The sequence below is a fragment of the Anomaloglossus baeobatrachus genome, chromosome 2 (genome assembly GCF_048569485.1).
Source record: "Anomaloglossus baeobatrachus isolate aAnoBae1 chromosome 2, aAnoBae1.hap1, whole genome shotgun sequence".
Classification (NCBI taxonomy): Eukaryota; Metazoa; Chordata; class Amphibia; order Anura; family Aromobatidae; genus Anomaloglossus; species Anomaloglossus baeobatrachus.
The window spans coordinates 21,104,219-21,118,154 of NC_134354.1; the positions used below are offsets into that span (position 1 = coordinate 21,104,219).

Consider the following 13,936-nt stretch of genomic DNA (forward strand, 5'->3'; position numbering starts at 1 on the left):
TACATATATAATTATATACAGGAGATGCCCAGGTTATACCGGCTGTACATATATAATTATATACAGGAGATGCCAGGTTATACCAGCTGTACATATATAATTATATACAGGAGATGCCCAGGTTATACCAGCTGTACATATATAATTATATACAGGAGATGCCCAGGTTATACCAGCTGTACATATATAATTATATACAGGAGATACCCAGGTTATACCAGCTGTACATATATAATTATATACAGGAGATACCCAGGTTATACCAGCTGTACATATATAATTATATACAGGAGATGCCAGGTTATACCAGCTGTACATATATAATTATATACAGGAGATGCCCAGGTTATACCGGCTGTACATATATAATTATATACAGGAGATGCCCAGGTTATACCGGCTGTACATATATAATTATATACAGGAGATGCCCAGGTTATACCAGCTGTACATATATAATTATATACAGGAGATACCCAGGTTATACCAGCTGTACATATATAATTATATACAGGAGATGCCCAGGTTATACCAGCTGTACATATATAATTATATACAGGAGATACCCAGGTTATACTGGCTGTACATATATAATTATATACAGGAGATGCCCAGGTTATACCAGCTGTACATATATAATTATATACAGGAGATACCCAGGTTATACTGGCTGTACATATATAATTATATACAGGAGATGCCCAGGTTATACCAGCTGTACATATATAATTATATACAGGAGATGCCCAGGTTATACCGACTGTACATATATAATTATACACAGGAGATGCCCAGGGTTATACCAGCTGTACATATATAATTATATACAGGAGATGCCCAGGTTATACCAGCTGTACATGTATAATTACATACAGGAGATGCCCAGGTTATACCAGCTGTACATGTATAATTACATACAGGAGATGCCCAGGTTATACCAGCTGTACATATATTATTATATACAGGAGATGCCCAGGTTATACCGGCTGTACATATATAATTATATACAGGAGATGCCCAGGTTATACCGGCTGTACATATATAATTATATACAGGAGATGCCCAGGTTATACCGGCTGCACATATATAATTATATACAGGAGATGCCCAGGTTATACCAGCTGTACATATATAATTATATACAGGAGATGCCCAGGTTATACCGGCTGTACATATATAATTATATACAGGAGATGCCCGGGTTATACCGGCTGTACATATATAATTATATATAGGAGATGTCCGGGTTATACCAGCTGTACATATATAATTATATACAGGAGATACCCAGGTTATACCACCTGTACATATGTAATTAAATACAGGAGATGCCCAGGTTATACCGGCTGTACATATATAATTATATACAGGAGATGCACAGGTTATACCAGCTGTACATATATAATTATATACAGGAGATGCCCAGGTTATACCGGCTGTACATATATAATTATATACAGGAGATGCCCAGGTTATAGCAGCTGTACATATATAATTATATACAGGAGATGCCCAGGTTATACCGGCTGTACATATATAATTAAAAACAGGAGATGCCCAGGTTATACCGGCTGTACATATATAATTATATACAGGAGATGCCCAGGTTATACCGGCTGTACATATATAATTATATACAGGAGATGCCCAGGTTATACCAGCTGTACATATATAATTATATACAGGAGATGCCCAGGTTATACCAGCTGTACATATATAATTATATACAGGAGATGCCCAGGTTATACCAGCTGTACATATATAATTATATACAGGAGATGCCCAGGTTATACCAGCTGTACATATATAATTATATACAGGAGATGCCCAGGTTATACCGGCTGTACATATATAATTATATACAGGCAATGCCCAGGTTATACCGCCTGTACATATATAATTATATACAGGAGATGCCCAGGTTATACCGGCTGTACATACATAATTATATACAGGAGATGCCCAGGTTATACCAGCTGTACATATATAATTATATACAGGAGATGTCCAGGTTATACCGGCTGTACATATATAATTATATACAGGAGATGCCCAGGTTATACCGGCTGTACATATATAATTATATACAGGAGATGCCCAGGTTATACCAGCTGTACATATATAATTATATACAGAAGATGCCCAGGTTATACCAGCTGTACATATATAATTATATACAGGAGATGCCCAGGTTATACCGGCTGCACATATATAATTATATACAGGAGATGCCCAGGTTATACCGGCTGCACATATATAATTATATACAGGAGATATCCAGGTTATACCAGCTGTACATATATAATTATATCTAGGAGATACCCAGGTTATACCGGCTGTACATATATAATTAAAAACAGGAGATGCCCAGGTTATACCGGCTGTACATATATAATTATATACAGGAGATGCCCAGGTTATACCAGCTGTACATATATAATTATATACAGGAGATGCCCAGGTTATACCGGCTGTACATATATAATTATATACAGGAGATGCCCAGGTTATACCGGCTGTACATATATAATTATATACAGGGGATGCCCAGGTTATACCAGCTGTACATATATAATTATATACAGGACATACCCAGGTTATACCAGCTGTACATATATAATTATATACAGGAGATGCCCAGGTTATACCAGCTGTGCATATATAATTATATACAGGAGATGTCCAGGTTATACCAGCTGTACATATATAATTATATACAGGAGATGCCCAGGTTATACCGGCTGTACATATATAATTATATACAGGAGATGCCCAGGTTATACCAGCTGTACATATATAATTATATACAGGAGATGCCCAGGTTATACCAGCTGTACATATATAATTATATACAGGAGATGCCCAGGTTATACCAGCTGTACATATATAATTATATACAGGAGATGCCCAGGTTATACCAGCTGTACATATATAATTATATACAGGAGATGCCCAGGTTATACCGGCTGTACATATATAATTATATACAGGCAATGCCCAGGTTATACCGCCTGTACATATATAATTATATACAGGAGATGCCCAGGTTATACCGGCTGTACATACATAATTATATACAGGAGATGCCCAGGTTATACCAGCTGTACATATATAATTATATACAGGAGATGTCCAGGTTATACCGGCTGTACATATATAATTATATACAGGAGATGCCCAGGTTATACCGGCTGTACATATATAATTATATACAGGAGATGCCCAGGTTATACCAGCTGTACATATATAATTATATACAGAAGATGCCCAGGTTATACCAGCTGTACATATATAATTATATACAGGAGATGCCCAGGTTATACCAGCTGTACATATATAATTATATACAGGAGATGCCCAGGTTATACCAGCTGTACATATATAATTATATACAGGAGATGCCCAGGTTATACCAGCTGTACATATATAATTATATACAGGAGATGCCCAGGTTATACCAGCTGTACATATATAATTATATACAGGAGATGCCAGGTTATACCGGCTGTACATATATAATTATATACAGGAGATGCCAGGTTATACCAGCTGTACATATATAATTATATACAGGAGATTCCCAGGTTATACCGGCTGTACATATATAATTATATACAGGAGATGCCCAGGTTATACCAGCTGTACATATATAATTATATACAGGAGATGCCCAGGTTATAGCAGCTGTACATATATAATTATATACAGGAGATGCCCAGGTTATACCGGCTGTACATATATAATTATATACAGGAGATGTCCAGGTTACACCGGCTGTACATATATAATTATATACAGGAGATGCCCAGGTTATAGCAGCTGTACATATATAATTATATACAGGAGATGCCCAGGTTATACCGGCTGTACATATATAATTATATACAGGAGATGTCCAGGTTATACCAGCTGTACATATATAATTATATACAGGAGATGCCAGGTTATACCGGCTGTACATATATAATTATATACAGGCGATACCCAGGTTATACCGGCTGTACATATATAATTATATACAGGAGATGCCCAGGTTATACCGGCTGTACATATATAATTATATACAGGAGATGCCCAGGTTATACCGGCTGTACATATATAATTATATACAGGAGATATCCAGGTTATACCAGCTGTACATATATAATTATATACAGGAGATGCTCAGGTTATACCAGCTCTACCAATATAATTACACTTGAAACCAGAAGTTTCGCCTCCGCTCTCTATAAAGACACATCTACAGGTTTTTCTCACTATCTGACATGAAATCAGAATAAACCTTTCCCATTTTAGGGCAATTAGGAATCAAAATTATTTCTATTTGCCAAATGCCAGAATAATGAGAGAGAGGATGTTTGAAGGGATTTTTATAGCTTTCTGTAAAGTCACAAGTTTCCATACACTAAAAGTACTATGTCTTTAAACAATATAGGACAGCCCGTATGATGATGTCATGTGTTTGGAAGCTTCTGATAGGTTTATTGGCAACATCTGAGTTAATTACAGACACACCTGTGGATGTATTGTAATGCACACCTGAAACACACTGCTTGGTAGCATCATGAGAAAGTCAAAAGAAATCAGCCAAGATCTCAGGAAGAGAATTGTGGACTTGTACAAGTCTGGTTCATCCTTGGGTGCAATTTCCAGATTCCTGAAGGTGCCTCGTTCATCTGTACAAACAATTATACGCAAGTACAAACAAGATGGGAATGTCCAGCCATCATACCGCTCAGGAAGGAGGGGGTTCTGTGTGCCAGAGATGATCGCGCTTTGGTCAGACATGTGCATATCAACCCAAGGACAAATGCAAAAGTCCTTGTGAAGATGCTGGCGGAAGCTGGTAAGATTGTGTCATTATCCACAGTGATACGAGTACTGTATCAACATGGGCTGAAAGACCTCTCTGCCAGGAAGAAGCCATTACGCCAAAAGAAACATAAAAAGCCAGATTAAAGTTTGTAAATGCATACAGGAACACAGACCTGAATTTTTGGAGACATGTCCTGTGGTCTGGCGAAACTAAAGTTGAACGGTTTTGCCATAATGAGCATCGTTACGTTTGGAGGAAAAAAGGAGAAGCTTTGAAACCTAAGAACACCATCCCAACTGTGACACACGGGGGCGGCATCATGTTGTGGGGTTGTTTTGCTGCAGGAGGGACCGGTGGCTGCACAAAATAGATGGCATCATGAGGAAAGAAGATTATGTGGCAATACTGAAGAAAATCTCAAGACATCAGCCAGGAACTTAAAGCTTGGAAGGAAGTGGGTCTTCCAAATGGACAATGACCCGAAGCTTCTGCCAAACTGGTTACAAAGTGGCTTAAGGATAACAAAGTCAATGTTTCGGAGTGGCCATCACAAAGCCCTGATCTCAATCCTATTGAAAATGTATGGGCAAAGCTGAAAAGGCCAGAGCGAGCGGCGACCTCCAAACATGGCTCAGTTACACCAGTTCTGTCAGGAGGAACCTGCCCAAATTCCACCAACTATTGTGAGAAGCTTCTGGAAGGATCCAAAACGTTTCACCCAAGTCACACAGTGTAAGGGCAATGCCACCAAATACTAATGACATTGAGGGGAAACGTCTGGTTTCAACTGTATATACAGAATATGCCCAGGTTATACCAGCATGATATATGTAACTTATCTGCTATATACTGTATATTTAACTTACCTGAAGCTTCTCTATAAGAGGAGAGCTCTTCACTTTGACCTTAGGCAGTTGTGACTGTGGGGGGGACAGTTTCTACAAACAATCAAAAGAAGAAAAAAAAAAACTCGGGGTACATGATAATGACACTGACACTGGGGGTACAGGATAATGACACTGGGGTACAGGATAATGACACTGACACTGGGGGTACAGGATAATGACACTGGGGTACAGGATAATGACACTGACACTGGGGGTACAGGATAATGACACTGACACTGGGGGTACAGGATAATGACACTGGGGGTACAGGATAATGACACTGACACTGGGGGTACAGGATAATGACACTGGGGGTACAGGATAATGACACTGGGGGTACAGGATAATGACACTGACACTGGGGGTACAGGATAATGACACTGACACTGGGGGTACAGGATAATGACACTGGGGGTACAGGATAATGACACTGGGGTACAGGATAATGACACTGGGGTACAGGATAATGACACTGACACTGGTGGTACAGGATAATGACACTGGGGGTACAGGATAATGACACTGACACTGGGGGTACAGGATAATGACACTGGGGGTACAGGATAATGACACTGACACTGGGGGTACAGGATAATGACACTGACACTGGGGGTACAGGATAATGACACTGGGGGTACAGGATAATGACACTGACACTGGGGGTACAGGATAATGACACTGACACTGGGGGTACAGGATAATGACACTGACACTGGGGGTACAGGATAATGACACTGACACTTGGAATACAGGATAATGACACTGACACTGGGGGTGCAGGATAATGACACTGACACTGGAGGAACAGGATAATGACACTGACACTGGGGGTACAGGATAATGACACTGACACTGGGGGTACAGGATAATGACACTGACACTGGGGGTACAGGATAATGACACTGACACTGGGGGTACAGGATAATGACACTGACACTGGAGGAACAGGATAATGACACTGACACTGGGGGTACAGGATAATGACACTGACACTGGGGGTACAGGATAATGACACTGACACTGGGGGTACAGGATAATGACACTGACACTGGGGGTACAGGATAATGACACTGACACTGGGGGTACAGGATAATGACACTGACACTGGGGAACAGGATAATGACACTGACACTGGGGGTACAGGATAATGACACTGACACTGGGGGTATAGGATAATGACACTGATATTGGGGGTACAGGATAATGACTCTGACACTGGGGGTACAGGATACTGACACTGACACTGGGGGTACAGGATAATGACACTGACACTGGGGGTACAGGATAATGACACTGACACTGGGGGTACAGGATAATGACACTGACACTGGAGGAACAGGATAATGACACTGACACTGGGGGTACAGGATAATGACACTGACACTGGGGGTACAGGATAATGACACTGACACTGGGGGTACAGGATAATGACACTGACACTGGGGGTACAGGATAATGACACTGACACTGGGGGTACAGGATAATGACACTGACACTGGGGAACAGGATAATGACACTGACACTGGGGGTACAGGATAATGACACTGACACTGGGGGTACAGGATAATGACACTGACACTGGGGGTACAGGATAATGACACTGACACTGGGGGTACAGGATAATGACACTGACACTGGGGGTACAGGATAATGACACTGACACTGGGGGTACAGGATAATGACACTGACACTGGGGGTACAGGATAATGACACTGGGGTACAGGATAATGACACTGACACTGGGGTTCAGGATAATGACACTCGGGGTACAGGATAATGACACTGACACTGGGGTACAGGATAATGACACTGACACTGGGGGTACAGGATAATGACACTGATACTGGGGTACAGGATAATGACAGACACTGGGGGTACAGGATAATGACACTGACACTGGGGGTACAGGATAATGACACTGACACTGGGGTACAGGATAATGACAGACACTGGGGGTACAGGATAATGACACTGACACTGGGGGTACAGGATAATGACTCTGGGGTACAGGATAATGACACTGACACTGGGGGTACAGGATAATGACACTGACACTGGGGGTACAGGATAATGACACTGATATTCGGGGTACAGGATAATGACACTGGGGGTACAGGATAATGACACTGACACTCTGGGTACAGGATAATGACACTGACACTGGGGGTACAGGATAATGACACTGACACTGGGGGTACAGGATAATGACACTGACACTGGGGGTACAGGATAATGACACTGACACTGGGGGTACAGGATAATGACACTGACACTGGGGGTACAGGATAATGACACTGACACTGGGGGTACAGGATAATGACACTGGGGGTACAGGATAATGACACTGACACTGGTGGTACAGGATAATGACACTGACACTGGGGGTACAGGATAATGACACTGACACTCTGGGTACAGGATAATGACACTGACACTGCGGGTACAGGATAATGACACTGACACTCTGGGTACAGGATAATGACACTGACACTGGGGGTACAGGATAATGACACTGACACTCTGGGTACAGGATAATGACACTGACACTGCGGGTACAGGATAATGACACTGACACTGGGGGTACAGGATAATGACACTGACACTGGGGGTACAGGATAATGACACTGACACTGGTGGTACAGGATAATGACACTGACACTGGGGGTACAGGATAATGACACTGACACTCGGAGTACAGGATAATGACACTGACACTGGGGGTACAGGATAATGACACTGACACTCTGGGTACAGGATAATGACACTGACACTCTGGGTACAGGATAATGACACTGACACTGCGGGTACAGGATAATGACACTGACACTCTGGGTACAGGATAATGACACTGACACTGGGGGTACAGGATAATGACACTGACACTGGGGGTACAGGATAATGACACTGACACTGGAGGTACAGGATAATGACACTGACACTCTGGGTACAGGATAATGACACTGACACTCGGAGTACAGGATAATGACACTGACACTGGGGGTACAGGATAATGACACTGACACTCTGGGTACAGGATAATGACGCTGACACTGGGGGTACAGGATAATGACACTGACACTCTGGGTACAGGATAATGACACTGACACTGCGGGTACAGGATAATGACACTGACACTGGGGGTACAGGATAATGACACTGACACTGGGGGTACAGGATAATGACACTGACACTCTGGGTACAGGATAATGACACTGACACTGCGGGTACAGGATAATGACACTGACACTGGGGGTACAGGATAATGACACTGACACTGGGGGTACAGGATAATGACACTGACACTGGTGGTACAGGATAATGACACTGACACTGGGGGTATAGGATAATGACTCTGACACTGGGGGTACAGGATAATGACACTGACACTGGGGGTACAGGATAATGACACTGGGGGTACAGGATAATGACACTGACACTGGGGTACAGGATAATGACACTGGGGGTACAGGATAATGACACTGACACTCGGAGTACAGGATAATGACACTGACACTGGGGGTACAGGATAATGACACTGGGGGTACAGGATAATGACACTGACACTGGGGTACAGGATAATGACACTGGGGGTACAAGATAATGACACTGACACTGGGGGTACAGGATAATGACACTGACACTGGGGGTACAGGATAATGACACTGACACTGGGGGTACAGGATAATGACACTGACACTGGGGTACAGGATAATGACACTGGGGGTACAGGATAATGACACTGATACTGGGGGTACAGGATAATGACTCTGACACTGGGGGTACAGGATAATGACACTGGGGGTACAGGATAATGACACTGACACTGGGGGTACAGGATAATGACACTGACACTGGGGGTACAGGATAAAAACACTGGGGTACAGGATAATGACGCTCGGGGTCTTACCTCATTTCCATTATTAGTAATCTCCGGCTTCGGTAGCGGCAGAGAACATGGCGGTTTCCTTCTAGTCGGCTTGGGCGGTGGACCCTTAGAAAAGACACAACGTTAGTGACCACATCAGGGTGACCGGTGGGAACAGACACTGGACTCCCTAACAATAATTATCTGATGCTGACTCAACTTTCCACTGAGATGGATAGAAATTAAGTACACTCTATAAAGTTCTCACTCTAACATTGAGTCAGACGTGTTATAGCGGTCGCATCAGTGGCTGGTGAGGCGGTATTCACTTGGCGGAACAGTCACAAATCCATGGACATGAAACCTTCTGAAAAAACACAGCGTTGGCGTCAGAACCCAGAAACACCCGGTCAAATGCCGGGGCCCTGGCTGCCGGGGGGGGGGCGCACTCGCAGTGGCAGGAGTACGGCAGGCCAAGTCACCGATAGTCAGGGGGGCCCGATGCTCGCGCTGTCACCGGCCTCCCCCCGCTGAGGATCGCGCTTTCAATTGTATCGGCATTGCAGTTGCCGATACAATTGAGAGCAATGATGAGATAGAGCGGCGGACTGCCTCTCTTATTCTACCGCTGTGTTTGTCAGCGCTGTGACAGCTCAGCAGCGGAGTGCGAAGATGTCAACACTGCGCGCCTGCAGTGAGGTCAGAGCGACAGCAGTGGACACGCTGAGGAGACCGAAGCAGCGGGGGACCGAGAAGTGATATATGTGGGCTGTATACTACATAAAGGTTCCTAATGCTATCTGGGTCTGCACTGTGCTATATGCGGGCTGTATACTACATGAAGGTGCCTAATGCTATCTGGGTCTGCACTGTGCTATATGGGTGCTATATACTACATGAAGGTGCCTAATGCTATCTGGCTCTGCACTGTGCTATATGGGTGCTATATACTACATGAAGGTGCCTAATGCTATCTGGGTCTGCACTGTGCTATATAGAGGCTGTATACCATATGAAGGTGCCTAATGCTATCTGGGTCTGCACTGTGCTATATGGGTGCTATATACTACATGAAGGTGCCTAATGCTATCTGGGTCTGCACTGTGCTATATAGAGGCTGTATACCATATGAAGGTGCCTAATGCTATCTGGGTCTGCACTGTGCTATATGGGTGCTGTATACTACATGAAGGTGCCTAATGCTATCTGGCTCTGCATTGTGCTATATGCGGGCTGTATACTACATGAGGATGCCTAATGCTATCTGGGTCTGCACTGTGCTATATGAGGGCTGTATACTACATGAAGATGCCTAATGCTAGCTGGGTCTGCATTGGGCTATATGAGGGCTGTATACTACATGAAGATGCCTAATGCTATATTGGTCTACATTGTGCTATATGGGGGACGCTTAATGTTATATGGGGGTTGCATAATGCTATATAGGGGTTGCAGAGTGCCATACGGGGGCTGCATAGTGCCATATAGGGGCTGCATAGTGCCATATGGGGGCTGCATAGTGCCATATGGGGGCTGCAAAATACTACATGGGGGCTACATAATACTATATGGAGGACTATGGGAGCTTCATAACACTATATGGAGAAATATGTGGGCTGCATACTACTATACCCCCAGAGCTGTATGTCCCCCCACCCCAGTGCTGTACTTCCCAGAGCTGTATGTCCCCCCTACCCCAGTGCTGTACTCCCCAGAGCTGTATGTCACCCCCCCACCTCAGAGCTGTTTGTCCCCCCACCCCAGAACCACTGCCCCCCTCTGGAGCTGTATTCCCCCCATTGCTGTATACCCCTTTCCTCACTAATATTTATGCCCCCAGTAGTTTTGTATGTCCCCAGCCTCTCTTGTAATGTATATACAGCAGTGTCAGTGTGCTGTATGTGTGGCCATGTCTGTTAGTGATGGCCACCAATCAGCGTGGCACAGACACATGCCCAGGAGGAGCTGGATGGAGACAAGCGGGGGAGGTGTCTGTGTGTGCATGTACGATGTGTAACTATGTATGCCAGTGTATATGACTGTGTATAGATTTATGTCTATTTATATGTGTTTTTCTGAATTTCTCTTTAAATAAGTATGTGTACGTATGCCTGTATGTGTATGTATCTGTGTATGTCTATGTGTGGATGGGGCCCACTGAGGCTATTTTGCCCAGGGCCCACAAAAACCTGGAGCCGGCCCTGCACAGCGCCTACATGGCCAACACTGACAATCATCCACATGTCGTCTAGCAGAGTATAGAAGAGAAAGGCCTCAGGGCTGGTTGTTCTCGGCACCAAATAATTTGGGGGTGCAAAAGTGTCAAGCTTCTGCATCTGCCCCCATTGTCAAATGGTCCAGGAGGACGTGCAATGCTCCGAGCCCCACTTCTTCAAGAGGCCCACCCAGCAGCTGGCGAGCTACTGTTGTGAATGTCGTCTGTGTGGGTGCTGTTCTGGAGCTCCCTCTGGTGGCCAGGAATGGTAGTGGAGCTGAATCTGCGCCTGTGACTCAGACAGGTGTCGATGTTAATTGGGAATTGGGAAAGTCCTATTGCAGACAAGTCTGGTCTATATAGGAGAGCACTTTTTCCACGCCAGGAACAGAGACAGAGGAATATACAATTATAACTGGGGCCGGCAGGGCTGAAAGTGCTCTCCTATATAGACCACACTTGTCTGCAATAGGAATTCCCCACTTCCCAATTAACGCCGACACCTGTCTGAGTCACAGGCTCAGATTCAGCTCCACTACCATTCCTGGCCACCAGAGGGAGCTCCAGAACAGCACCCACACAGAAGACATTCACAACAGGCTACTGTCAACCCCTATTACACTACTGCCCAAAAAAAACGTCGTCCCATCAGTGACTATAATGCGACTTTCGGAAGATCCCAACAACAACAAGTTCTATCTACAGAAGTCTATGGCCGCCTTATCTCGCCCCGGCCCTGGAATCACCTCTTTCCTTGGACTGTTGAAGGTATCACCAAATAATCCGGCGAGCTTAGCCACAGACGGCGGCGGCGCTGCCTCTTCGGTGCCGCTGCTTTCGACCGATTTCCCCTGGAAAATAAAAAGAGAATGAACATTAACAATTGCAATTCCCATATTTTTTTCTTCTAACTTTTCAAGATCTCTGCTTGCTGTCAATGAACTGAAATACAGAAGCTGAAACCCGACACAAATCATTGTCACAGCAGTAAGACTAAAGGAGGCCACACTGGGGTGTACATAGCATCCTGCGAGATGCGCCATATTGACCGACCGCTACCCAATGTGCCAATAACATGACCGTGCGCCCTTCTTTACTCCCCCTTGTCCTCATCATCCTCCTGATTCGCGCTGGAGTGTTAAGAGGCATCATCAAATATTTCTTATTCTCGCTATTGGGAAATATTTTCCTACTTGATCCCAACAAGAAGAAACAGACGTTGCGAGACTTATCTCCTGCTACTGTATGTAATGGAAGTCACCGCAGCTTCTCATGGAAACTCTCCAAGTGCCTGATATTTGTGAACATGACCAAGCTAGGCCGCTGCACCAAAATATACAGCGCAACGCGATCTCAGACATAAAACATTATCACGTGAAGGAGCCGGGAGATTACACAGACACACGTCACATCAATGATATATTACAGTTATATAATGCCGCCACTATGTACAAGAATATACCTACTATACTACTGTCCCTATGTACAAGAATATAACTACTATAATACTGCCTCTATGTACAAGAATATAACTACTATAATACTGCCTCTATGTACAAGAATATAACTACTATAATACTGCCTCTATGTACAAGAATATAACTACTATAATACTGCCTCCTATGTACAAGAATATAACTACTATAATACTGCCCCTATGTACAAGAGTATAACTACTATAATACTGCCCCCTATGTACAAGAATATAACTACTATAATACTGCCCCTATGTACAAGAATATAACTACTATAATACTGCCCCTATGTACAAGAATATAACTACTATAATACTGCCCCTATGTACAAGAATATAACTACTATAATACTGCCCCTATGTACAAGAATATAACTACTATAATACTGCCCCCTATGTACAAGAATATATCTACTATAATACTGCCCATTTATACAAGAATATAACTACTATAATACTGTCCCTATGTACAAGAATATAACTACTATAATACTGCCCCTATGTACAAGAATATAACTACTATAATACTGCCCCCTATGTACAAGAATATAACTACTATAACACTGCTCCTATGAGCAAGAATATAACTACTATAATACTGCCCCTATGTACAAGAATATAACTACTATAATACTGCCCCTATGTACAAGAATATAACTACTATAATACTGCCCCTATG

General features: G+C 43.5%; 1 protein-coding gene across 4 annotated transcripts in view; it reads right to left on the reverse strand.

Moving 5' to 3' along the window:
* RCSD1 (RCSD domain containing 1) overlaps positions 1 to 13,936 on the reverse strand; it is a 92,784-nt gene that overhangs the window by 11,303 nt on the left and 67,545 nt on the right. For 3 of the 4 annotated variants that reach the window (XM_075334913.1, XM_075334909.1, XM_075334911.1), the window contains exons 2-4: positions 12,530 to 12,634; positions 9,611 to 9,694; positions 5,683 to 5,754 (exon numbers count right to left, since the gene is read on the reverse strand). In XM_075334913.1, coding sequence (XP_075191028.1) covers positions 5,683 to 5,754; positions 9,611 to 9,694; positions 12,530 to 12,634 — 261 coding nt within the window. The remainder of the gene's footprint in view (positions 1 to 5,682; positions 5,755 to 9,610; positions 9,695 to 12,529; positions 12,635 to 13,936) is intronic. The other variant, XM_075334910.1, reaches the window with a different exon arrangement.